We start from the raw sequence: 24,245 nt of genomic DNA on the forward strand, positions 1-24,245 counted from the left end.
TATGTTCTCTACACGGGCAACATAATCGAATTGGTATTGTTAGCTTTCTGACTAAGATCTTGAAATGCGTTTCACGGGACTAGGGGAAAAGTTTTATTCGCTTTAGTGGAAACGCGTTTCACGTCTGCCGTTCAAGAGGTTATGACGTTAACACCTTATACGTCATTTTTTAAAGCAGAGAAGAAATTCCACTCGACTTGTGTGCGATGTATCGTGCGTGTCGCGCAGGGCAGCACATTCCGCCTGGAGAGCAGCAGCGCGGGCCGGGCAGGTCCGCAGCTGGAGCGCGCTCCTGCGCCCGCCGGCTTCCGGTCTGCTGCGCTGGCATCTGGCTCCGGGGGCCGACTGGGAGTCACGTGAGCCCCGACACATCTGCACTGGAGCTAAGCGCTTCAGCTGGGGAAGGGGGTGTGATTAAATAAAAAAATCACGGTAGGTGTGGCGCAAGCCTAGTTTTCTGCTCATGTGTTAGGTTTCTCCACAAACCAGCGACACGGTCTCAAGCAGTGCTGAGTGTGCTGCCTTGTTTGACTGCAGTGCCATTAATTGAAACCAGATGTTGGGCACAGTAGTGTGGCGTCGCACAGCTGCGTGGGCTGGTCACCCTCTGAATGCGGTGAGTGTTAGACTTGACGACGCGTTAATTAGATGGCGAGGGTCGCTGATGATTGCGCGTCGGTCTGTCGAGCGGTCCAGCGAGAGAATTTGGGATTTTTTCGATTCTGTGATTTTTTCACAAACTTCTGCAGCAGCGCCTGAGAGCTCTAGTCGGCGTAAACTGTTCTGTTGCAGAATTTTCCACTTTCCGACTTGCGCGTAGAAACTACTTTTTAAACCCTTTTGTTGGATTGCAGTAGCTCCTAAAACAGGCCGTTAACGGCCTCTCTCGCTACCGACCCGCTGTCCGCCTTTCTGCGTTTCTTATGAAGCTGAGCCATCCGTTCGTGTCGGGCCGTAAAATGTATAAACTCGGTTTCAACACCGTCAGAAACGTGTGGACGGAGTTTACAGAACCCCAGTCTGGTCAGAGGTCACTCGCCGATCATCTGTTTTGTTAACGGTTAGCTGGGAAGTGGGAAGGTTAGCTTCTCTTAACATTTATCATTTGGAACGTTTTAAAGCCTTTGCTTTTTCACCACCCTCCTTCCAATCATAACACGATTCCAATGCTAATTTTAATAAATTCGTGTTTGGAATGAGAAAATCTGGGAAGGGGCACCACTTCAGATGGAAACCAGCTATGATGATAGAACAATGTCTGCATGCTAAGCGATGGCCAAGCTTGGGGATCTGAGAGCCCGCTGTAATGTGATATAAGCAGGAAATGCCACAAATGTCTCCATGAAGAAAAGCAGTCCAGTACCCACTGCATCCCAGCTCGTCTCCAGCCTGTCCACCCGAGCGCCTCTGTCCCCAGCTCTTCTCCAGCCTGTCCTCCCCAGCGCCTCTGTCCCCAGCTCTTCTCCAGCCTGTCCTCCCCAGCGCCTCCGTCCCCAGCTCTTCTCCAGCCTGTCCTCCCCAGCGCCTCCGTCCCCAGCTCTTCTCCAGCCTGTCCTCCCCAGCGCCTCCGTCCCCAGCTCTTCTCCAGCCTGTCCTCCCCAGCGCCTCCGTCCCCAGCTCTTCTCCAGCCTGTCCTCCCCAGCGCCTCCGTCCCCAGCTCTTCTCCAGCCTGTCCTCCCCAGCGCCTCCGTCCCCAGCTCTTCTCCAGCCTGTCCTCCCCAGCGCCTCTGTCCCCAGCTCTTCTCCAGCCTGTCCTCCCCAGCGCCTCCGTCCCCAGCTCTTCTCCAGCGCCTCTGTCCCCAGCTCTTCTCCAGCCTGTCCTCCCCAGCGCCTCTGTCCCCAGCTCTTCTCCAGCCTGTCCACTCCAGCACCTCTGTCCCCAGCTCTTCTCCAGCCTGTCCTCCCCAGCGCCTGTCCCCAGCCCTTCTCCAGCCTGTCCACTCCAGAACTTCTGTCCACCCCAGCTCTCCTCCTGCACCTCTGTCCCCATCCCTTCTCCAGCCTGTCCACTCCAGAGCTTCTGTCCACCCCAGCTCTCCTCCTGCACCTCTGAACTGACCCTCTGTCTCTTCGCACCCGAAGGAACAAATCATTCTGCAGGCCTCCTTTCGGCCTTAACAGTGACATTACACACTCTCCTTTGCAAAATCAGAGAGACCTGCAGTCTCAGATCTAGGCTTGTTGTGGTCAGTTCTCAGCACTAACATACCTTTCTCTTTCTCAACCAGCTCTGAAATATAAGAAAGTTTTAAAGGCACTAACTTTTAACTAGTCTTCTAAAGTCAAGAGCATTTTAAAAGAGCAGAATCAAGTCTGTCACACATGAGATCAAGAATGGATTTCAAGAAGCCAGATGTGTTTTTGGCTTCTTCATATAGTCTCCTACCCCAGTCATCTTTAAAAAAATTCCACCCCCTAGAGAGTTATAGTTCCCCTTGCTTCTGTACTGTATATTAATTTTGTCTCTTCCCAAACAGCTGGAGTATGAAGGTTTGTGACCTCTCACGGTGAGGCACAGCCTGCGCTGCCTTCCCCAATGCTGCAGCCCTGCGGTCTGAGAGAGCCGGGGACTACACAGTCCGTACAGGGGCCCTGAGACAGGAAGCAGGACTACAAATGCAGAGATGGCTCTGCGCATTTGACTGTTTGGCTTTTAGGACCAACGTCCTGCCTGTCAACAGGAGCCCTGTATGACCATAACTAAGGTGCGTCAAAACCTCTGCTATAAACTATCTCACCTGGCCACCATGAAAGTCCGGCTGAAGGGAGATGTGATCTGCACAGTCTTCCTTCTCCTTCTGTTTGGCATCGTCCTGTACTCCCAGTTTGACTTCACGGCAACCTGGGGAATTTGGCACCCTGCGAAGACGATGCCAAGCTCCAGGGCCCTGTTAGGCTCCCTGGCTGAAGGCCAGACAGCAGGCCGGGCTAGCCCTCTGCTTCCTGACAGACTGGAGTGCCAGCCCGCCGCAGAGGAGGAGAGGAGCACCAGTCCAACCGGGCCCGTGCTGCTCACCCGCCCTCCGTTTGACTTCCAGCTCTACTTGAGGAATAAGGACTGCAGGGACTTCCAGCTGCTGCTCAACCAGCCCAGAAAGTGCTCCGGCGACCCCTTCCTGCTCATTGCCGTCAAGACCCTGGCGGACGAGTTCGACAAGCGGCAGGTGGTCCGCCACACCTGGGGGAAGGAGGGCGTCTTGGGCGGGGCCGTGGTCAGGACCGTCTTCCTGCTGGGTGTCCCCAAGAACCGGACGGCCCTCCCGCTGTGGGAACGCCTGCTGCAGTACGAGAGCCGCGCGTTCCGAGACATCCTGCTGTGGGACTTTGCGGACACCTTCTTCAACCTCACGCTGAAGGAGATTCACTTCCTCAAGTGGGTGGACGCCTTCTGCCCCAACGTGAAGTTCATCTTCAAGGGCGACGCGGACGTGTACGTCAACGTGGACAACATCGTGGAGCTCCTGCGGGACACGGAGGCCACCCAGGACGTCTTCATCGGGGACATTATCTACCACGCCCAGCCCATACGCTCCAAAGCCAGCAAGTACTTCATCCCCGAGATCATTTACGGCCAGGGCGTCTACCCAGCGTACGCCGGAGGAGGAGGCTTCGTCATGTCCGGATTCACGGCCCGGAGGCTCTACAGGGCCTGCAAGGAGGTGGAGCTGTTCCCCATCGACGACGTGTTCATGGGGATGTGCCTGCTGCGGATCGGCCTGAAGCCGGAGCCCCACAGGGGGTTCCGCACGTTCGGTATCGTGAAGCCCTCGGCCGCCCCCCACCTCCAAGTGTTCGACCCCTGCTTCTACAGGGACCTCATGGTGGTCCACAGCCTCACTGTGCCGCAGATCTGGCTCATGTGGAACCTGCTGCACGACCCAGAGCTCCAGTGCAGCGCCAGGGTGGCTCCCAACGGGCCGTTCAGGTGGCGAAGGAAGATGAGGACCCCCAGGCCAGGGGGCTCCACATGAGGACACACAATGCAGAAGGCCAGGGAACTCCAGCTTCTTCTAATTGGTGATCAGAGTTTTCAGTGGCATGGCTGCAAAGCCACAGTACAACGAGTATAGAGACATTTTTAAATCAATGCAAGAGAGACAGATTTTAACAAAATAATTATTCTGTTTCACAAATGCCTTAACAGTTAACACTTTCACAATCAATGTCAGTAACTAAGAAGCAATTCACCTCTCCCTAGTGGGGATCAGAAGCTGTGATTTACCTCCTAATTCTTGTTCATTAATGACCGTGGATCTGGTGCTTGGTTTATTTTATAGGTGATTGTTACCACTACATTTTATTTTACTTAGATCTTACTAAATTTCCTTAAATTAACAGCAATAAAAACAATCAAAGGGTTTTTAAACTATTGCCAAGATGCCCATATACAGTTGAATAACAAATTTCCACTTAAAAAGAATTCCAACATTACTTCATGTTTTGGGTTTTGTCTTCACATTTATTACATCCAACGTTGCGTTTGTCAGCTGCAGCCTGCAGCGGGCCGTCGGGATACAAGCGAAGCGAGAGCTCTTGATAAAGACACGAGCCGCGATGTGGCCGAGACCTGGTGGGCACACGTCAGGACCTGCGGCTGTGTTTATTGCTGCACCAGTGGCGGTGATCGCTGTCCCACTGGGCTGCAATTTTTCAATAATGCCGACAGGATCAGCAGAATGAATTAGCGCTCTTCTCATTCAGCAAGCCTTAAATACAAACGCAACATTCCTTAATATATGTTCACAATCCTTAATAAGGATATCCCTTCTCTGAAATAGGTGAGGGTAGCAAATCCCCAAGTATTCCCCAAATGTAAAAATGCATATTATTGTGAACATAGCATTCACATCAATATTGCACTTGAGATACACCTGTGCTCCCACCAAGCCTTTCATTTCCAAGTACAATACAAGGACTCCAGTCCTTAGACAGGCTTTGTTGAGATGCAGAAGACGAGGAAAGCAGCCACAGCTCAGCTCCTGGTAGGACAGGGCACCACCGTGTCTAAAAGTCACTGAAATGGGTCGTTCATTGCCAGCAGAGTTCATTCACCCGGGCATCCTTAAAACCCACACACACTCAAGCCCTCCAGGTGTGGCTGAACAGGCAGGTATCACAGCACGCTTCAGCACCTCCTCTTCAGATTTTATTTCATTTAGTCTGTTCTTTTTCTTCTGAGCACAAATAAACTATTACTTACAACCCGACATGTTAACATTTCAAAATACATGCTCTTAATGCATTTTAATCTGAATAAAAAATTAAAACAGGCTATGCAAGAAAGTAAGAGGCACAAATGTCTTGCGGCAAGCACTGATACAAGGAAAACAGCACAGGTTTCAATTAGAACAACAAAATGTAACAGCAAAGAACAGTCAGGTAAACTTGTGTCACACTACAACTGCAAGTTCTGAGTTCAAAACTGCTTAGAATATCAGAGCAGGAGGGAAGACCACATGGTTATTCATACAAATAACACTCATCACAAATTTGCAAATACTGTACTGGTTCTGAGTCGATTCCAGATGTATTTGATTTCTGTGTACTTCAGTGAAACAATGCAGGCCTACATTGTACAGTTCATTAAAATTACAAAAAATGCTGTATTTACAAATCTGTACACGCATTTAAAAACGCAATCGTGGCTGCGCGTAGTTCATATTAGATGCTACTATTTATTCGATTTAAAATGAGATGAAAGTTTTTTTCATTTAAAACAAATGAGGTGGTGATAACTGTTAAAAAATGAGAGAGATAAATGACTATGATACTAGCTAGCAGAGGGGAGGATAGAATAAAAGAAAACCCTACTAGAAGGACAGAAAGAAAACATTCTTAATGTTTTAAAACAAATGTTCATTCCCATTGGGGTCAGAGCCAAGTGGGATAAGAGATGAAGCATCTTTGGCTAAAAGTTTGGCATTAAAAAAAAAGTTCAAAGTAAACCGTACAGCGGCAGTGACCCTGCCCAGGGTATTACTGTGCACAAGGACAGCTGACGACACAACACAAGCGAGCTCAGTCGCCCGCCACACCCCCTCTCTGAAAAAAACAAGAAACAGATTCTCCTTGGTGACCGGCAGACAGTTCTCAAGTAATGGTGTATTTAGTGCAAATGTTAAAACCAAAGTTTTGTTTTTTTTTAAAAAAAAGAATGCATGCTACAGCTTGAATTAGAAAAATGCCTGTGAAGAGCAGACCCTCTCTGGTGTGTAGACTCAGCTGGTCTCTGGAGGACTACAGAGCCGGCTGAGCCTTGTGTGAAGTGCGGTGCCTCGCGATCAGGAAGTCACGCGCACACACACACTGCTAATCTACGCCCCCAGACAGGCCGGTAGGATCGCCGCGGCGCAGTGCGGCGCGTTTGTGCTTGTATCTCCCTCAGCTCTCTTTCTCCACCTTCACGAGAACTGTTCGGTATGTGCAACTTACGTGCGAATGTATGTCTGTGTCTCTCTGTCTTTTTTTCCCTTGTGGACATGTTTGTGAATCTGTGCTGCGGGGATTTGCGTGTTAACGAGACAACAGGAGGCACCATGGACAGATGGCTCCCCACCCCAGCCTCTGCCCGACTCCCCCCAGAGGGCGAGAGGTGACAGGGAGGGGGGAGAAACGTTACCGTCAGACTCTGCCAGGCGCCCGTCACAAAGGCGGCAATGAAAAGGGAGAGGACTCGTGTCATGCTTTCTCATACGATAGTGGCAGCAATTGAAGGCACACTGTACTGCTCAAGATCTGTAGTGCTCCGGGTGGATGGCAGTGTTGCTGCAGCGCTCAGTGGGCCAGGGGCTCTGCGGCCCGCGCGTGGCTGCTGGGCTTGCATGGGCCGTACAGGGTCACAGACGCTATGTGGTTGTTTTGCATGACCTGGAAAAAAAAACAGGAAGGGCACTGTTACTGATCACAGACTGGTGCTGCACGTACACTTGCCTTAAACCTCAACTGTCAAGGTGTTCCCACAACACACCTGTGCCCACGGCACGGACACGAGATAGCTGCGTGAACGTATGCATCAGGCCCTGCATGATGCACAATCCAAAATGTCCTATGCACAGCTGCATAACAATGGCAGCAGCATTAACACCACTATCTGGCCTCAATGACAAGCTAAGGGTGGGCCTGGTCAGTGCTGGGATGGGTGAAGGAAAACCAGGATGCTGCTTTCAGGGGAGTTATTAAGTAGCCCCAGTATGGTGATGGGAGATACTGTGCATAAGGGGCACCAGTCTTTGGAGGAGATCCTGACAAGATGCTTATTAGATGTTACAGGGCACTACTTGTAGGAGAAGAGGTGCTAACCCCCATGTACATGCTAAACTCCACTTGGGACTCCCCCTTAGTTCAACTGGTGAAGCATGGTATTACTTCTCCACCTGATCTGTTCTTCAGTGGGCTGCCGGTGCAGAATGGCTACTCCTATCACCCTGGTGGGTGTTACTCTTCAGTGGTAGATGTGAAGCACTATAAATGCAGGACGTTTTTATTGATTGGGAATGTTTAGCTGACTGTGCATTGAGATACAGGTGTCAGATATAGCTGTTCACATAAGCTACACTGAAATAGCAGCCATATCACTCTGCAACTCACAACTGACAGCCCACTGAAGCTAAGCAGGTGTGAGCCTGGTCAGTATCTGGATGGAAGACCTCCTGGCAAAAACTAAGGTTGATGCTGGAAGAGGTGTTAGTGTGGCCAGCAGGGGGTGCTCACCCTGCGGTCCATGTGGGTCCTAATGGCCCAGTATAGTGACAGGGACACTATACTATAAACAGGCGTCGTCCTTCGGATGAGACGTAAAACTGTATCTCAAAGAGTAGGAGTGCAACCCTGGCATCCTGGCCAAATTTTCCATTGGCACTTACCAGTCGTGGCCTCCTAATAATCCCCATCTATGAACTGGCTTCATCACTCTACTCTCCTCCCCACTGATAGCTGACATGTGGTGAGTGTACTGGCGCACTATGGCTGCTGTCGCATCATCCAGATGGGGCTGCACATTGGTGGTGGTGGAGGGGATCCCCATTAAAGCATGTAAAGCACTTTGAGTGGAGTGTCCAGAAAAGCGCTATATAAGTTTAAGCAATTATTATTATTATTACTATTATTATCACCACTGACTATTGGAGGCAGACGCTGGCAGCGCTACAGAAAACTGAAATGTAGTCAATCTCCTCTGGGTCTGGTTTCTCCTTCAAAAACCCCAAAACAGAGATTTACAGCTCCACCCTTCCAGTGCTTTACACCTGATTTCCACGTACCTCGAAAATCATTCTCTGAAGTCCGAAGCAAAATGTGGATCCAAATGGGTTGGTGTTGTTTGCAGAAGATGACCTGCAGAACAATGGTAACTGTGAAGAGTCACATACAATGAGCTGATCCCTTCCACAGCAGCACAAGGGTCAGTGTGACAGTTCCCAAGCTTGCCCTTGTTCGCACTGCCCAGCCTCCCCACAGCCAGTACCCCTCTCTGTCCCGCCCCAGGCTTCTCTCGTTTCAAACACAGAACATTTCAAATTTTAACCTACACAAGTCTCTTCTAAACATCTGAGTTTCTCTTCAGTCAGGACAATTCACATCAGTGCTTTTTTACATCCTGGAAATTATTATTTTAATTCCATACAGTCAAAGAGAGGCCCCGACAAGCTCTGTTGGTAGAGCACGAGACTCTAATCTCGGGGTAGTGGGTTTGTGTCCCAAGTCGGGCACCAGGTCCTCCATGTTGGAGGTTGGGCACAAGGCTAACAACCCTGTCCTGTAAAAAACTGATGTTACAGAAACAGCGGAAGGCATAACGGGCAGACATCCATCCATACAGTCAAAGACATCCCCAGACTCACGATACAGTACATCAGAGCTTCTTCCCAGCTGGAGTCGGTTTCTCACCTGTGAAGAACCACTGGCTTTTCCATTGGGTGACCGAGAAAATCCTGAATCTGGTCCCACTAGAACAGAGGACAAGAGAGGACACCCAATTTATCTTGGCTGATAATTTTATGGGAACTGATGCAGTACGGGAGCTTTTTCTACAACTCCCTTAATTTATCCACTCATTTACTTACAGAAGTAATGGCAAAATCTAGAACAGGCAAAGGAGACATTCTATATGACATACAACAGGCCATGACCTTCATCAGAGCCCAGCACACTGTTCAGGAAAGGCAGCTGTGCACATGTTCCCACCCCAGCGGGCTTTCAAAATCAAACAGAGAAAACTGAAGACAACCTGGTGCAGGTGCGTTCAGTCCGTATCAAAATGCAACCCTGTCAGGTCAAAGCTCATGTCCTGCATGACTGCAGCTCAGCTCACAGGCTGAGGAGCTAATCTAGGCAGATCTGAGACCGGAGAAGACAAGAGCATTCTTGTGGGTGTAACACCGGTCCATCTCAGATAACCCTTAGCCCTCGAGCCACTTCGTACTAAAGCACTGTGTTGTAAAATCTGTTTCAGGATGCGTTGTCAAAGATAAGAAATGCAGATCTGGGAGAAGGCTAAGAGAATAAAACTTCACTAGGACATTGTATTGCTGTCTTTTTATATGTGTGGAACTCCTGCTCAGCATGAAAAGCAGAGGTGGGCAGGGCAGGTGTGGTCTTGGCTTTTCGGCATGCCTCACCTTGCTGTAGGATGTTAAAGTGCAGTCTTCAGTCTGAGAGTTGGCATGTTCTACAAAAGAAAAACCAAGATCCATTTGAGAAGAAACTGCTCACTGAGGGGGCAGCCTGTGAGCAGACAGGTAATTAGCTGTTTAGAGAACAGGCTGACAACCAGTAACACAACAGTCAAAGCACTGGCTTCACTGATTAGATGAGAAAAGTATTTAAGATACTACTACTGACCAAAACAGCTGAGGCAGCTAATTATGTGGGTTTTTTTCATCTGTGAAAATGAGAAAAGACAGGAACAGCTGAAAGAGAGATTAGAGGAAACAGACAGGGCAGCTGAGAGAACACTGACCTTTTTTGATAACAAGGGGGATCCTGAAATCACATCGATGATAACTAAAGAGAAATAAAGAAACAAACAAATCATTACACCAAGTCATGTTCAATATTAATCTTTTTAAACTTGAGTAGTCATCTAAAGAGAGACTCACATATTGAAATTATAATGACCGGGGTAATTTGTGTGAAGAACAAACTTCTTCACCAGGTGAGTAGTGGCATCGAACAGAATATCCTGCAACAGAAAAACAGAAAATTAGATGTGACATTTTGAACTAGGATCTGCAGAACCCTTACCCAAAACAAACCAAGCGCCTTACACCCTAGCTCAAAGACTAATACTAACCATAGCTGAGTCCTAACCTACACCTAGCACCTTGCCCCTAACTGCATTTGAACACTAGCCTTCCCATGAAATTAAGCTTAACACTGAACCATAACCAGCTCCTTAACCATTACCATTAGCCTAAACCCATCACAAATCCAGACTAGTCCTACCCTTATGCACAAATGCACAGCCCATGCCCCAAGGTGTAGCCCTAACCCATAAGTAAAAGTAACCACAGCTCAGCAGACCTGCGTCTGCGTTATGAAAGTGTTACAGTTCTCATTGAGTAGCTGAATGCCCAGCCCAGCGACAGGAAGGCCGTACCACTCCCAGTGTGAAGTAATTGAAGAAGTAGTCGTTGCATTTGGAGGGAACCTGCTTATGTGGAGAGGGAGAGTGAATCTTCATCTGGAACAGAGACAGAGAGGCACAGAATTAGAACCAGAGCGCAAAACCCCAGTGTCCCAGCCCCAGTAATGGTGACTAGAGCAGGAAGCTCAAGCCAGTGTGTGCGAAATCCTCTCTCTATAAATAATATTTGTCAGTCTGTGCTGAGCCCCTCCAGGTCAGCCACGCAGCTCTGGCACGAGCCTCACAGTCAACCGTTGGGGTGCCAACATACAGTAGAGGAGTGCAGATGAGATCTTGAGAAAGAGCTGATGGGGATCCCTTCCACTCACGGGTTGGGGACCTCAACAGTAAACTGGGGAGCTGCAGCCACAGGCCCCACATCAATAATTTGAGTCTGGAGTTGGGTCAGAGGCAGCCGTGCCAGAGATAACCTGTGCTGTGGTGCTGTGACAGTGAAACGGGCTGAAACCCCTCCAGCAGCACCGACACCGACAGAGCGGAGAGTGAAGCCGCAGGGAGGAGATGACGGGGCGGTAGAGGGAGAGAGAAGGGCGCACCTTGTCCTCCGACTTGTAGAAGACCTTGTGAGGGGACCCCAGGGCACTCAGCACGTCCTGGCAGGAGTCTCCAAAGAAGATGTTCCGCTCCAGGACCCGCACCTTGGCATCGGCCATCACGCCCGGCCCACAGCCTGCCGGGGAGACACGGACTCGCGCTGAGTGCTGAGCGCTGGCAGCGGCCACCCCAACCCCAGCCCGGCCCTGCCCGGCTACTTCTGCCTCAGACACAGACCAGACAAGGGCTGTGCAACTGCGGAAGCACTCGGGATTCAGCTTGATTTAGCAGGACACTCTCTGAGGACTGGCTCTTCCTGTAAAAATCCTCTGAAACATCACGTAGTTAACTGGCTTCTTTTAAAAATCACAATCACTAGAGCAGAGAAGAGAAAGACACCCCAGCGTACAAGTGCAAACATGATCAAGGTTTTTAACAGGTGAAACCCCTTGACCAGAGGTACAGTCTATGACATGTCTGTCTTTATGAATCTTTACAAATCACTCAAAAGCAGTGGTTCATAACCCCGGGCACACTCCCACATTGGGGGCACAAGAAGCCCTTTCTGGGGGTGACAGACTTGACAGATTTTTTTAGAAGGTAAATTACTGAAAACACAAATAAATCACAGGCTAGTTAATACAACTACTTTGTTTCACCATACCTACGTATTTTAAGGTCATCTTAAAAAAGTGTGTAATTATTCATGGATTCTTAATTTTAGTGCAACGTTCAAATACATATAAAATTCTATTGCTTTCATTCTATAGTTATGATGTATCTCAGGTTTAAAGAAATGACCTTGATCAGCGGTGCAAAAAATATTTTGAAAACTTAAGGGGTGCAGAATAGAGCAAAGGTTAACCACCACCACTCTTAAGCCTTCTATTCAACCTGAAATTGTCTCGTGTTCGTTAACTTCTCTGTGAACGGCTATGGTTTCAGCGATCTGTACCACTAACAGCCAGTGAAGGGCAGACAAAAGCAGACAGGAACCAGACGGTTTATTGCTGACAGCCCAGCCAGGACCAGGAGAGCCGTACCTGCGGTGAGGAGGCGGAGTCTCAAACCCAGCGGCCCCGCCCGGTCCCTCAGCACATCCACACACTCTGCGTACACGTTCCCAAGGTAACAGGCCAGAGGCATCACCGGGGCCCTGGAACAGAACACACAGATGTAAATCAGCTCTGGAAACACGCACACAAACGCCCTGTGCAGATATGAAAATTCGGCCTCACAGAGAAAAGTTTCCAGCCCTGACCACGAGTGACCTCCTGCGACATTTGGCTTTATATCTCACTTTCTGTAATCTTATACTCAAGCAGTACCTCTTAACTGCTTAAAGCTGCAACAAAACTGTGAAGATTCCTGGTTACAAGTTTCCAATTAAGGAAAAACACAAGGAGGGCTCCTCCAGGATCAAGCTTAAGCTCCCCTGTTTAATAAATAAGCAGGTATCAAAAACATGATGTAATATGATGAATAAACAGGTACAAACCTCCATGGAGTAACAAACTGACAGTTACAAACTTCCACTGACTGTAAATTTCTAAAATCACACGTCTGTCTTGCTAGGAAACAAAGTTTGCACCTTGATTTCTGCACTACGATTGTGCAAGACTTTGTCTGCAGGTGTTAATGCACTGCAAGTCGAAAGGCGTTTGGTTTTCTTTATAAAAACCCAGGTGTTTTAGAACAGGACTAGTTCCCAGACAAATCCCCGAGGGTCAGGGCTTCATAAAGAAATCTTCACAGTCTCATCACCTCCTAGACGTGCTCTCTAGAGGGTACTGGTCAGCAGGACAGGCACAGCTGGTCTGGTAAGACTGGAGCTGAGAGGTTGTCAGAGCTTTTCTCAGTCAGAAGCGTAATTCCATATGTGCTCCAGCACATGATTACAAACACGTGACACATGCAGCATGTAGCCTCCGACGCGCTGCATCCCCAAACACATTCAAAGCCAAAGTGCACGCAGCGTGAGATACTGCAGTTCACAAGCACCCAAGCGCACAAGATGCTGGCGTTCGCTTTCAAGGATACTGGCACGATCACACTGCATCGTTTTCAAAGCAACTGCCCTTCTCTCAGCTAATTAACATGGCTTCCTAAAATTGAGATATTTTACTTGGAACATATTTCACCTATTACATTAAAAAACAGAACATTGAGACTATTTCTGAGCCCAGATGCTGCTATTGAAATGCATTTAAATCACACCATCACAGAAGCAAAAGCTGCTCTCCTTCCAGCTGCTCAGACACACGGCGCTACTCTGCCTGTGCCTGGCCTCAGCGGAGGAGGAAATGCACACCTGACCCTGCAGCGACAGGTGCTCAGGTGTGCATCACCTGAAAGCACCTGCTCCCACAGCCACACGCTCTTACTTGGTGTCCTGCAGGCTGTTCCCCGTGTAGATGTGCATGCGTTTCACTGTGGCACCGTGAGGGATCTGCAGGGAGGCCAAGCCATGGGCAAAATTAGGCTGTTAAAAGCAAAATAACTATGGCTAGGTGGGTATGTGCGTGTCAGATTTTTCACCGACACACACACCCACCCGTTTCCATGCACTAAATGTACAGAAGACAGGGGGACGCCCTTCTCAGGAACTGCTGGGATAGCAGGTTTTAACAAAAGAAACAGACATCAAAATATTAATCAAACTTTTCTTCCTTTGATTAAAAAACAAAATCGATGGAATGATTCCATCTGCTGCAACGCACACATACAATGTGCTTTCCTGAAAAAGAACACCAAGAATCTTTAGCCACATACTATGGCCAATAAATGAAACAAGAGCATACAGTTTTAACTGCTGGTGCACAGATGATTGGCTTAGACTAGAGTTTTGAGATTGTGCTGGTGCTGTATACAGCTGTGATGATTCATTTCCTTTACATAACTCAGTAGGACCACCTGTGCGGCTCTGATGCCCAAAAAACATTTACAAAACCACAGAACCAGGACAGGCCCAGTCCAACCCGTCCTGGGCTGTACCGAGCTGCAGCCTCACCTCATACTTCGGAGCTTCACTCCAGGCGTCCAGCTGGAAGCAGAAGGACAGTCCTCGGAAGTTCAGGTGGAAGAGCTGCTCGGCCGCATTGTAAACTGAGAAACAGCAAACGCCACTGAGCTGCCATTCCAGAGGGAGGAAATTGTCATAGAAATCAAGGCGCCACCAGCTAACGTCTGCTGTGCTCGACCTCTAACCCCAATTCCAGTGTCCCCCACCCCCCAAAAAACACCACCCAGAATATTTCTGTTTCACTGCTGAAACAGTCATGTTTAGTAAAGCATTAACCTATGGCTGCACTGACAGACGACTAAAAAAATCTATTTCCAAAATGTTCAACAGTCTGCAGCACACAAAGGGGTTGTAAATCTGGACGGCGACAGAAAGGAGAAAACAGCCCTCCTCGTACCTCCTGGGTGGGTTGCGCCGAAGGACTGGTCAATCTGCTCGATGGTGGGCGCGATGGCCTGAGAGTTGAAATGGACGCCACTGAAGGGAGAGAGAGGAGCACAGAGTCCATCAGGACAGCGAGACAGCCACAGTGACAGAGCAGCGCGCTGGGGGGCCGGGGGGTCCCAGCTGAAGCACGACGGGCTGGCGGCACAGGAACGGCTAAATAACAGCTCGGGAATCTGCAGGTGCTTGTGAAAGCAAAATCATTTACCCCCTGAGAACGCTGCCAGTTCCATCTGAAATACAGGTTTACTGCTTGGCAAACCAGTAATCGCTACAGATGAACCAATCTGAGAATCACTGGCACCTCCCTGACTCGCAGACTGCAGTCTCTGAACCAGTGCGTGACACAATCAGAGAGACGAAGGAGCGCACTCACCAGTACTTCAGCTTCACTTTACTCAAGTCGTACACTTCAATTACCTGACAAAACAGAATCAGTGGATTACAAATGTAAACAGACTACCGCTCAAAAAACATACACAGCAAGCCACAAACGTTGCAAAGGGAAAGGTATCATGCTATTTTATTAAGAAAACAGGAAATCTGTTGATTTAAAACATTAAGCAGAATAAGTCATTCAGAGGTACAGAAATGTTTCAAAACAAATTTTTAAAACACTACCAAGAAACTTTAGAACCCAGGACAAGTGTCTGTAAATTCAGACCTAAGTAAATGTCCAAGTCAGCAAGCAGAAAGGATGAAAAATCAACTCTGGACAAAGTCCAGAGCCCCAGGACACACCGAGGCAAGCGAGCAGACAGACCCAGAAAACCCTCCCTCTCACCTTCAGCCTCTGGTTCCAAGCATCAAACAGCAGTTTAATTCCATCCTGAGTTAAGTTAAGTATGAGGTCATGGTTCAGAGGAGTCTGGAATTGCAATAGGAAGAAACCGAATCATTAATTTCAGCACTGAGTTATGCATCACCAAAATTAAACACTCCGGGGAATACTGCTATTAGCTTCTTCAAACAGTTGGTCAAGAGATGCGTCACATCTAATTAGGCTTGTAGCATAAAAACCAATCCAGCAGTAGAAGGCTGCAAGCACTTGTCTGTTTTAGATGATTATTATTCACCACTTGCGCGCCAAGGTGCCTGCTCCCTGTACCCACCTGTTCGCTGTAGAGAACCTGAACATTCTTGATGATCCGGCAGTGCTTCTGCAGAATAGCAATGGCCTGGGCCAACGGCATGCCTGCAACACACACAGCAGGAGTTTCTCTCTGTGATCTCCTCCCAGAGATCCCAGTCTCAGTGCAACACCTCCCCCAACCCCTTCCAGCAGACCAGCAGGTGCCTCCTGAAACCCCACAGTCCCATCAGCTGCATGTCCTTTGCCCACTCACAAATCCTAATCAGAAGAACAGCACCCTAGCAATAAATCCCAGCTTGAAGCAGCAGGCACACCAGAACAAGCAGACCTAGCCACATTCCTGTCACGCCAGGCACCCACACAGCTGGACCACTGAGCACAGGGATGTCTCTGTCTTTCCCTTAAAGAAACTACACAACGCAGTCCCACTGGGGAGCGACAGAATGAAGGAGAGCCTCTGTTACGCTCACAAATAAATACACAAAGAGGAGGAAACAGCTACACCACAGTCCTCCATCTCCATTCCATGGCCTTCCGGAAAGCTGATGTCTCTGCGATGAATCCTCCATGCTCGGCCTCACTGGGATGTGAGTGAGAAAATTAAGGGGTCCTGGGACAGAAGTGTGGGGGACCCCCTGTTGGGCACAGGGAACTCCAACAGTGCATGAGCTTGGGGGATATTTAACCCAGGCTAAACAAGCTTGTATATTAATCATGCACCGCTTCTCATTAACGTTGGTGCTGTTGTCACTATGTGTCCCGTCCTTAAACAACTGGAACACTCACACACTGAAAGAGAAACCTCAGGAGAGATTTCACCTAAGGTGTTTTGTGCATCTAGTAAGAAGGGCTCCAGAACCAGCAGCGTGATGTTCATGCTGATCTGTACGGTTCCAGCTACAGAAGCTGTGCCTCCTGGTCTCTCCTAGCTGCAGCATTATTCCTGTGATACAGGTGTGAGAGTTTCGAAACCGGGGGGAATGTAATCAGGAAATTGAGCTTAGCGTGAGCACCCGTTTGGGAACACAGCAGATCTCCGGTGTTTCTTACACAGCTGGTCTCTCAAGACTGCATTCTCCTGTACACACGGCCACTCCAGAAATTAACAACCAATAGCCCAGGCCTTTACATACAAACCTATCTACAGTCTGTTCTTGCATCCTAGCACTGATGTAAGTTACATTTATTTTCACACCATTAAACATGAAACTGGCCTTGGAAATAAATCAATTATCGAACAGTATCAAGTTAGCACAAGAGCTTTTTCCCTCTCGATTTAAACAATGACAGTCAATTTTATTACACAAGGGTGTAAACTTCAGTCCCAGATAAGTATACAATTGGGCGAACAATATTTACACCTGGAGCCCCAGTGCAACAGGTTCTGCAGGACACCATCAAATCACCGGTTTCCACAACTATGGAACAATTCATTGTGATCAATTAAACAGGTGATTTGTTAAATGAAGTAATTCAGGACTAACGTCTAAGTACTCTTCAACTACGAAAGACAAGAGGTCTCTTAATTGCACAGATCACTTGTTCGACTCATCAGTTGCCTCCAGGTGTGAGCAATTTTTAATTAAAGCCAGGTGAGCTCTAACAACAAGATCCTCGTGACTAGGCCCATATACAGACCCCCGCACACTCTGTCTCTCCCCGACACAACAGACACTCGTGTGCAAGTGGCAGCGTGATAACAGAACCCACGGACCACCGGAGGGTAGCTACTGGGCTAGGTTAGGCTAGGTAGTCTGCAGTTCTGAAGTAATTAAAATGTTTTAGAAATCCTGAGCGGTACATTGGTCATCACAACAACATCTCGGAGAGTTGAAAGGCCGACGGAGCGCTTACCTAGCGCGAATTCCCATTGTTCATTTCCCAGGGATCTCTCAGGAACGACTTCCAGATCCAGCATTGGCGAGGGGGCAGCTGGGGTATCGGTCCGGCTCGCCACCTTTGTACGATCCTGGGATTTCGCGAGGACTCGAGAAAGCTTTCGCTTAAATCAACAGCTTTCTTTAATCCGAGGCACGCGTGAGATTAAAAATAAAATAAAACGCCAAGGATCTCCAAAGATTTAGATTCGGAATGTAGGTCGCGGTTATTTTAAAACAATGCTAAGTGGTTCTTTTCTTTTTAGGTTATTAAAACACAAATGTTTACTTGGGGACAGAGAACGTAAATAGTTTTAATCTATTTATGTAGTGCTACAGTACAGTAATGTTCACGGATTATTTTAGAAGAGTGCGGTATGTTACGAAATAGCTGTTTGTTCTCAGTCTTGCGTACCGGCAGTGCCCTGCTGTTAAACAAACATACTGGGAGAGCCGGGCTGACACGACGCTCTCCAGTTAAGACTACACCCGTTTCCAGTACCCTTACCCTGGGCATAAAGTCACATTCAATCGTTCTTCTGTAATAAATAAAAAAAAATCTTTAAATTCTATACAAATACTGCTCTCTTCTGGCACAACACAAATTAAAAGCAAAAATGACCTACAGCTATATATAATAAATATTTTTTTTCTTTCCGGTGTATGTGAGTTATGTACAACGTTAACTTTTAAAATCCTGCTCCAGCAATCCCGGGCTGTGCTGACCTGTTACAGCTGATTTCCTTGCTCGGCTCTTTCTTTGCCCTGGTAAAACAACAACAGCAACTTCCATTAGCGACAGCGCGATCAGCTGATGCCTTAACTTCCGGCGGCAGTACTTCCGGGTCAGGATGCGTGCGGTGCGGAGACTCCTGCATCTGTTCGACCTCTTGAGATAAGAGCTGGTACTCACGGCTGGTTATGCCGCTGTTCTTGGAAAGCGCCCACCCCCGTTGTTGCTTAGTTTCAGGACGTAAAACCTGTGATTTTGTGCAGTCACGAGAAGATAAATCTTGCCGTTTCCCTAAAATGAGGGCTGCTTAACATTTTATTTAATTTTAAGGAGTCCATTTTCTCACCTATGTGAAGGACTCTGTTAAAAGAGATGCAACTGTCAAAAAGATGCCAAAAAAGTGATTTTTTATGGAGATATTTATTAGTTGTCATGGTAATATTGATCAATGATAAATTACATGTATTACAAACAACACACGGTACTGTAAAATAATTGCATTATACATTACAGTTCACATGTTCTGTTTTTAAATAGGTAATTAGCTTTTCTTCAGTCTCTATAGACAGTTCCCTATTGATAAACAATAATGCTCATACCTGCTCTAAAATCCTTTTGTACTGGCTATGTTAAATGCCTCACATTAATCACTACTTAAAGTATTTTAATATCTATATTTGGAGAGCTATCTTATAGTGAAGACGTACAGCTGCTGAGGTGGTGTCAGAGCACTAACCTGGACTTGAACATGAGTAAAACAAAGGAACTAATAGTAGACTTTCGGAGACACAGGCCACACACTCGCAGCCCACTCAGTATTGATGGAACGGAAATGGAAACAGTCACCAGCTTTAGGTTTTTGGGATTTCACATTTCTAATGACCTAACCTGGACTGTAAACACGGACATTATCTTGAAGAAGGTTCAGCAGTGCCTCTATTTCCTGAGGTGCCTCAAGCGATGGGGGATGCTGGTGAATTTCTAACGCTGCCCCATCGAGAGCGTCCTTACCAATGGGATCACCGTGTGGTACAGCAACACCTCTTCTAGAGAGAGAGAGAAAGGCACTGCAGAGAATGGTCAATATGGCCCAGAAGATCATTGGTTGTGGTCTCACCGAGATTAAACAGCTCTATGAGGACCGCTGCTGTGGTAGAATTCTGGCCATCACAGAGGACAGTCACCACCCCAGGCATGAGCTCTTCACCCACTGCCCTCAGGCAAGAGATATAAGAGCATACGGACACTTACCACCAGATTCCTCAATAGCTTCTATCCACAAGCAGTGTGATTGGCGAACACATTTGGCCATGCCCCTCGGACCACACCTACACCATCTACCTCATTGTAATTTTATTTATTGCACATCTGTAGTCATTGTTTACATGTCTACATTGTTTACATTCAAACTGTTTACTTGTACAATGTCTACTGTTTGCATATTGTCTTGATGCACTTTCTGCACTTTGTGTTTTACACTTTTTTTAACAATCGAGAGACTTTCTGTAAGAATTCCATTGTACCAGTACATGTACCAGTTATATATGGCAATAAAGGTCAAGTTCAAGTAGTGAATGGAACAGTCGAATAAATCTCACCCCATTGCAGAGAGCAATTAAGTGCCCCTGGGACAACAGAGCCTGTAATTATGCAGTAATTGACAGATACCAGTGCTGTAGGTGTCTCTAATGTCAATGGAGACTAGGAGGATCCTGCCCACTGAGTTCAGTGATGCCAGGTGACTCTCCGTCCACATTGCAAGGGCACAGGGTTAAGGCTTCTGTACCTGTCAGCGTGTGATATGTGGGGGTTTTGGGATCACCTCTCTCAGTCAGGCACACATATCCAGGCTTTTGTTTGCTTTTTCTGCAAGTACGTCCTACCTGTGAATCAAAAGCTTCAAGAGAGACCCATGATCTCCCAGCTGTCACCTGGATGCTTCTCAGAGCTTGGACCAGCCCAGCACAGGTGTAGGTACAGCCTCCAAAAACAAAGTCACCTCCACCAGAGGTGATCCAGACATCCAGGAGCCGGAGGCAAGTTGGCAACGCTGGACCACTCTTGCCAATTTCCTGCTCGGGCAGCTTCAGGGCACTCTGACCCACTCTGCCCTGAAGGAGCCTAAGCACCTTTCCATTTGAGCTTAAGTAGGGATAACATGACAGCAAACAAGAGGCCATGTCTGTTTGATACAAGTTTATTAAGAAAAAAGGAAAAAACAAACATTAAACACTTCAGATGTAATAAAACAAGAACAAAAAAAGACAGCAAAAGCAATTTCATCACTTAAGGCAACTCCTGAAGGACAAACAACAAGTTGCCACTTCTTCATTCCAGGAATGGAAAACAAGGCTCCACTTGTGTCAATAACTTAACAGAATTAAGTAAATAAAAAATAAAAAAGGAAAGAAGAAAGCTAACCAGCAGGGAGTGAACCCTCATCTTAATGCCAGCACTAAGACGGGACATGGGCAGAGCACAGGCATGTCAGCAACACTGATGGGAGAGGTCAGAGGTCAGAGGTCAACTCAGGCTCTCTTCAGCCAGGCCTGCTCTTCACATTCCAACAAAAAAACACCAACCAGCAAAAACACCCAAATAAGAAAACCCAAATCCGCTTTTTGGTAGTAGCTGGAGGTAGGTTGCATAAACAGTTCTGGTGTATGATATATGCTACAGCACTATTGCAAAATACAACAGTTTGGTTTGTGGGTTGAATATAAATCGGACCCAGACTGTCTGTTAAATGGCGTTTAAAAAAGAAGCAGGCGTTTCCACATTATGGTTTGAAATCCATAGAAAAAGACAGGCTGTGAGAGAAACGCGCTGTGCTGTTAACAAGACCCAGTCCGGTGGGTCTTTGCTGTCAGAGCCCTGCAAGTAAAAACAGTGCTGGGCTAAAGAAGCATGGTGAGGACTCCCCAGGCGCACCACCCATCTCCCCCTGCCTTTCCTCCCGCACGCTGGCCCTGCGCTCCCCTCCTCGCCCCCTCTCCCCCATCCCCCTCACAGGCACGTTCGTGGCTCCTTCCAACATTACATCACAGTCCCCTCCCTTAAAATACAGAAACCATCTCCTGCTGCCGATCTCCGAGGGCTTCGTTCCAAAATAACATTTTAAATCGGAAGCCTTTGCAAAAGCCACAAAACACGACAACGCAACCGTTGGCAAAGAGGGCTGGACATTTTCACCCGATCCCTCTCAACTCGACTCTTAGCACCTCTGGCAGCTTTACTGAGGGGGCTTGGACCTTTACAGAGCTGATCAGCTTGCTCAGTTTTCCTCCTGGTGTGGCCTCTGTGCAGCTTGGCTTTAATGTAATTCCAGCTGAATAAGCAGTTATCTCCCCTTCCTGAATGTCAGCCTTACTCTCTCCTCCATGCCTCGCGAGAGTTTGGCAAAGATAAACCCAGATCTCCAACACGGGAGACAGGAGCTGACCTACATTTAATAAAGCTCTACCTTTGTTTTCAGCAGTTTAGTTTCCAAATTCCAGCTCTAATTATTCGGTATACAGTTTTCCAAATACTGCGCATTTTTCAAATGTATCCAATAGGTCTTGGTGCTAAATCCTTGATCTTTTAAAGTTTTAAACAGGGCTGGGAATGCCAGAAATGCAACATTTTTGATTTTTAAAAATCCACTGCCACTGTACGTACAAACCTTGACTCCACAGAGCGATTAAAGACAGATCAGTTGAACAGCGAGTGAGGGCTCTCCAGAAAGGAGAAGGGGGTGAACTTGTCTTGCAGTGAGCATGCTCTGAGCTACAGTGACTAATGTGGATTTGTGCTGCTGCTTCTGCTTTAAGCATTTTCACACGCGCTTCAGTCAGACAGCAAAAGGAGACAGAGCGCGAGAAGTGAAAAACTCAGAAAACACAAGGAAGTGTTCTTCACCAGCAGGTTATTTTTCTTCCTTTTTCTTTAAAAACTGATTTTTTCTTTCCACGGAAATCCCGCAATAAACCAGGAACAATTTTTGACCTACATATATATATAAAACAAAGAAAAAGTAAACATCCTGACTTGTCACACAAACTGTTAATAAAAAATAATCAAATGCCATTATTAAAATAATGCTTAAAATAATAAGCTTGCATAAGAAACAAAAGAATTTTTAAAAACCTGCAGAAGAGGTGTTACAAGCTCCATGCATACGATAGAAAAACGGTGGGTAATATAACTTAAAACATAGTGCAAACCCCTGGGGGAGAGGTCTCAGCCAGCCTGCCCCCTCCCTCCCCCCCAGGCCAGGCGAAGACACCCCTCCAGCCCCCTGGACTTTGGTCTCCTGTTCCACTCAGACGCTGGCGAGTTGAAAGCCGGCCGAAACGCCTGCATTCTCACAGCCGGACAGCAGGGGGCGCTTAGCGCAAGGTCCTGTCTTCGCCGCCGCCCATGTTGGAGCCGGGGCTGGGGTCCTGCTGCCGCCGCGCCTGTGCAGAGAGAGCGAATCACGGTTACCTACACGAACTGAAATAGCTGCACTACAGCATACTGACCGGCAGAAGGCACAACAGCCCTGAAGAAAAAAAACTGCTTCTGCGGGATGCTAAAAAAAAAACTGTTTTATGGCTGTGTGGGTGTTCAGGGGGGCAGAACTACAAAAAAAAGATCAGAAATGCAGAAATAATGCTCATACAGAAAAAAAAATTAAACACCCACGACAAACTTAAAAAGATGGCCACTGCAGATGGCTGTTCGTAGCTCGGACCCAGCGCCGGCTCTCTGGTGGACAGGATGCGAAGGAAGTTTGGGGATCAGCCACACGCTATCATGCGATTCTTTCCTGCGGAGTGGGCATACCAGCAGCAGTCACTCAGCTGCTGCACTCCTCTGTGTGTAACCTGGCTTTTCACAGCTCTGTTGCAGCTGACAGATCTCAGCAGTTCAGGTGAGGATTCAGAAGAAACACAGCTCAGTGCGTAGTCTCCACACACACACTCTCCTACTACACAAACAACCAGATCCTCAACCTGGGATGCCCAGACACAGGTCACCCACATTCCCTGTTAATCAGCTGCAGCTGTGCGAGAACGAAGCACAGCCCCTCTGTCCCGGGACCCCGGCTCTATGGAGTCACATGGACACCTCCTGGTCTCTTTAGCCCAGTGACATCTACACTCGAGCCTCTCTCCTCAGAGACCGCTAATTGGGGTGGAGCATGGCCAGGCTTTCCTTTCCAGAGCAGAAAACACTGTCAATACATTTGCAGTTTGAGATGGACCATCATCATCATCATCATCATCATCATCATCGCAGCGTAAGGGTGCCAAGTGCTGCCAGCTCTGTCCCAACTTCTCAAACCACGGCCAGATAAAACCGATCCAGCAGTAACTCCCTGCACTTTCACTGTACTGTAGGCCAGAGGCCAGTAACTCACAGCACTGCTGCAGACACACCTGACAGGCCAGAGGCCAGGAACTCACAGCACTGCTGCAGACACACCTGACAGGCCAGAGGCCAGGAACTCACAGCACTGCTGCAGACACATCTGACAGGCCAGAGGCCAGTAACTCACAGCATTGCTGCAGACACACCTGACAGGCCAGAGGCCAGGAACTCACAGCACTGCTGCAGACACACCTGACAGGCCAGAGGCCAGGAACTCACAGCACTGCTGCAGACGCACCTGACAGGCCAGAGGCCAGGAACTCACAGCACTGCTGCAGACGCACCTGACAGGCCAGAGGCCAGGAACTCACAGCACTGCTGCAGACACACCTGACAGGACAGAGGCCAGTAACTCACAGCACTGCTGCAGACACACCTGACAGGCCAGAGGCCAGGAACTCACAGCACTGCTGCAGACACACCTGACAGGCCAGAGGCCAGGAACTCACAGCACTGCTGCAGACGCACCTGACAGGACAGAGGCCAGTAACTCACAGCACTGC

The 24,245-nt window shown here is 48.1% G+C and overlaps 3 protein-coding genes across 4 annotated transcripts in view; 1 reads left to right on the forward strand and 2 right to left on the reverse strand.

The window, feature by feature from the left end:
* Positions 1-2,747: 2,747 nt before the first annotated feature.
* Positions 2,748-3,997, forward strand: b3gnt9 (UDP-GlcNAc:betaGal beta-1,3-N-acetylglucosaminyltransferase 9). The gene has a single exon (XM_088938840.1). It carries the CDS (start codon positions 2,748-2,750, stop codon positions 3,969-3,971), a length of 1,224 nt encoding a protein of 407 aa, XP_088794966.1. The 3' UTR covers positions 3,972-3,997.
* A 441-nt stretch (positions 3,998-4,438) lies between these two features.
* On the reverse strand, positions 4,439-18,440 carry phaf1 (phagosome assembly factor 1). 2 transcript variants are annotated; one of them, XM_088938839.1, is made up of 16 exons: positions 17,590-18,440; positions 15,755-15,837; positions 15,427-15,510; positions 15,019-15,062; positions 14,596-14,675; positions 14,187-14,281; positions 13,561-13,625; positions 12,220-12,332; positions 11,179-11,312; positions 10,595-10,678; positions 10,095-10,177; positions 9,956-9,999; positions 9,615-9,664; positions 8,884-8,942; positions 8,259-8,331; positions 4,439-6,867 (listed from the first exon to the last, which is right to left on the reverse strand). In XM_088938839.1, exons 1-16 carry the CDS (start codon positions 17,651-17,653, stop codon positions 6,775-6,777), a joined length of 1,248 nt encoding a protein of 415 aa, XP_088794965.1. In that variant the 5' UTR covers positions 17,654-18,440; the 3' UTR covers positions 4,439-6,774. The 2 variants fall into 2 exon arrangements, with proteins under 2 accessions (XP_088794965.1, XP_088794964.1); XM_088938838.1 differs by having other exon boundaries at positions 13,561-13,658; positions 17,590-18,437.
* Positions 18,441-20,526: 2,086 nt separating this feature from the next.
* Positions 20,527-24,245, reverse strand: part of cbfb (core-binding factor subunit beta) — a 29,773-nt gene continuing 26,054 nt past the window's right edge. The window contains exon 6 of the mRNA XM_088939050.1: positions 20,527-22,784. Coding sequence (XP_088795176.1) covers positions 22,716-22,784 — 69 coding nt within the window. The 3' untranslated portion in view covers positions 20,527-22,715. The remainder of the gene's footprint in view (positions 22,785-24,245) is intronic.

The sequence above is a fragment of the Atractosteus spatula genome, chromosome 21 (assembly GCF_055471065.1).
Source record: "Atractosteus spatula isolate fAtrSpa1 chromosome 21, fAtrSpa1.hap1, whole genome shotgun sequence".
Taxonomy (NCBI): Eukaryota; Metazoa; Chordata; class Actinopteri; order Semionotiformes; family Lepisosteidae; genus Atractosteus; species Atractosteus spatula.

What these genes read in the sequence shown, in the direction of transcription:
- phaf1 (XM_088938838.1), bottom strand. Translation starts at nt 17,653, where the DNA reads ATGCTGGATCTGGAAGTCGTTCCTGAGAGATCCCTGGGAAATGAACAA. An exon ending in GGTCATTATAATTTCAATAT is followed by an intron (nt 10,000 to 10,094) that starts GTGAGTCTCTCT and finishes ATTTCTCTTTAG; the next exon opens with TTATCATCGATGTGATTTCA. An exon ending in CCCCCTTGTTATCAAAAAAG is followed by an intron (nt 9,665 to 9,955) that starts GTCAGTGTTCTC and finishes TTTCTTTTGTAG; the next exon opens with AACATGCCAACTCTCAGACT.
- b3gnt9 (XM_088938840.1), top strand. Translation starts at nt 2,748, where the DNA reads ATGAAAGTCCGGCTGAAGGGAGATGTGATCTGCACAGTCTTCCTTCTC.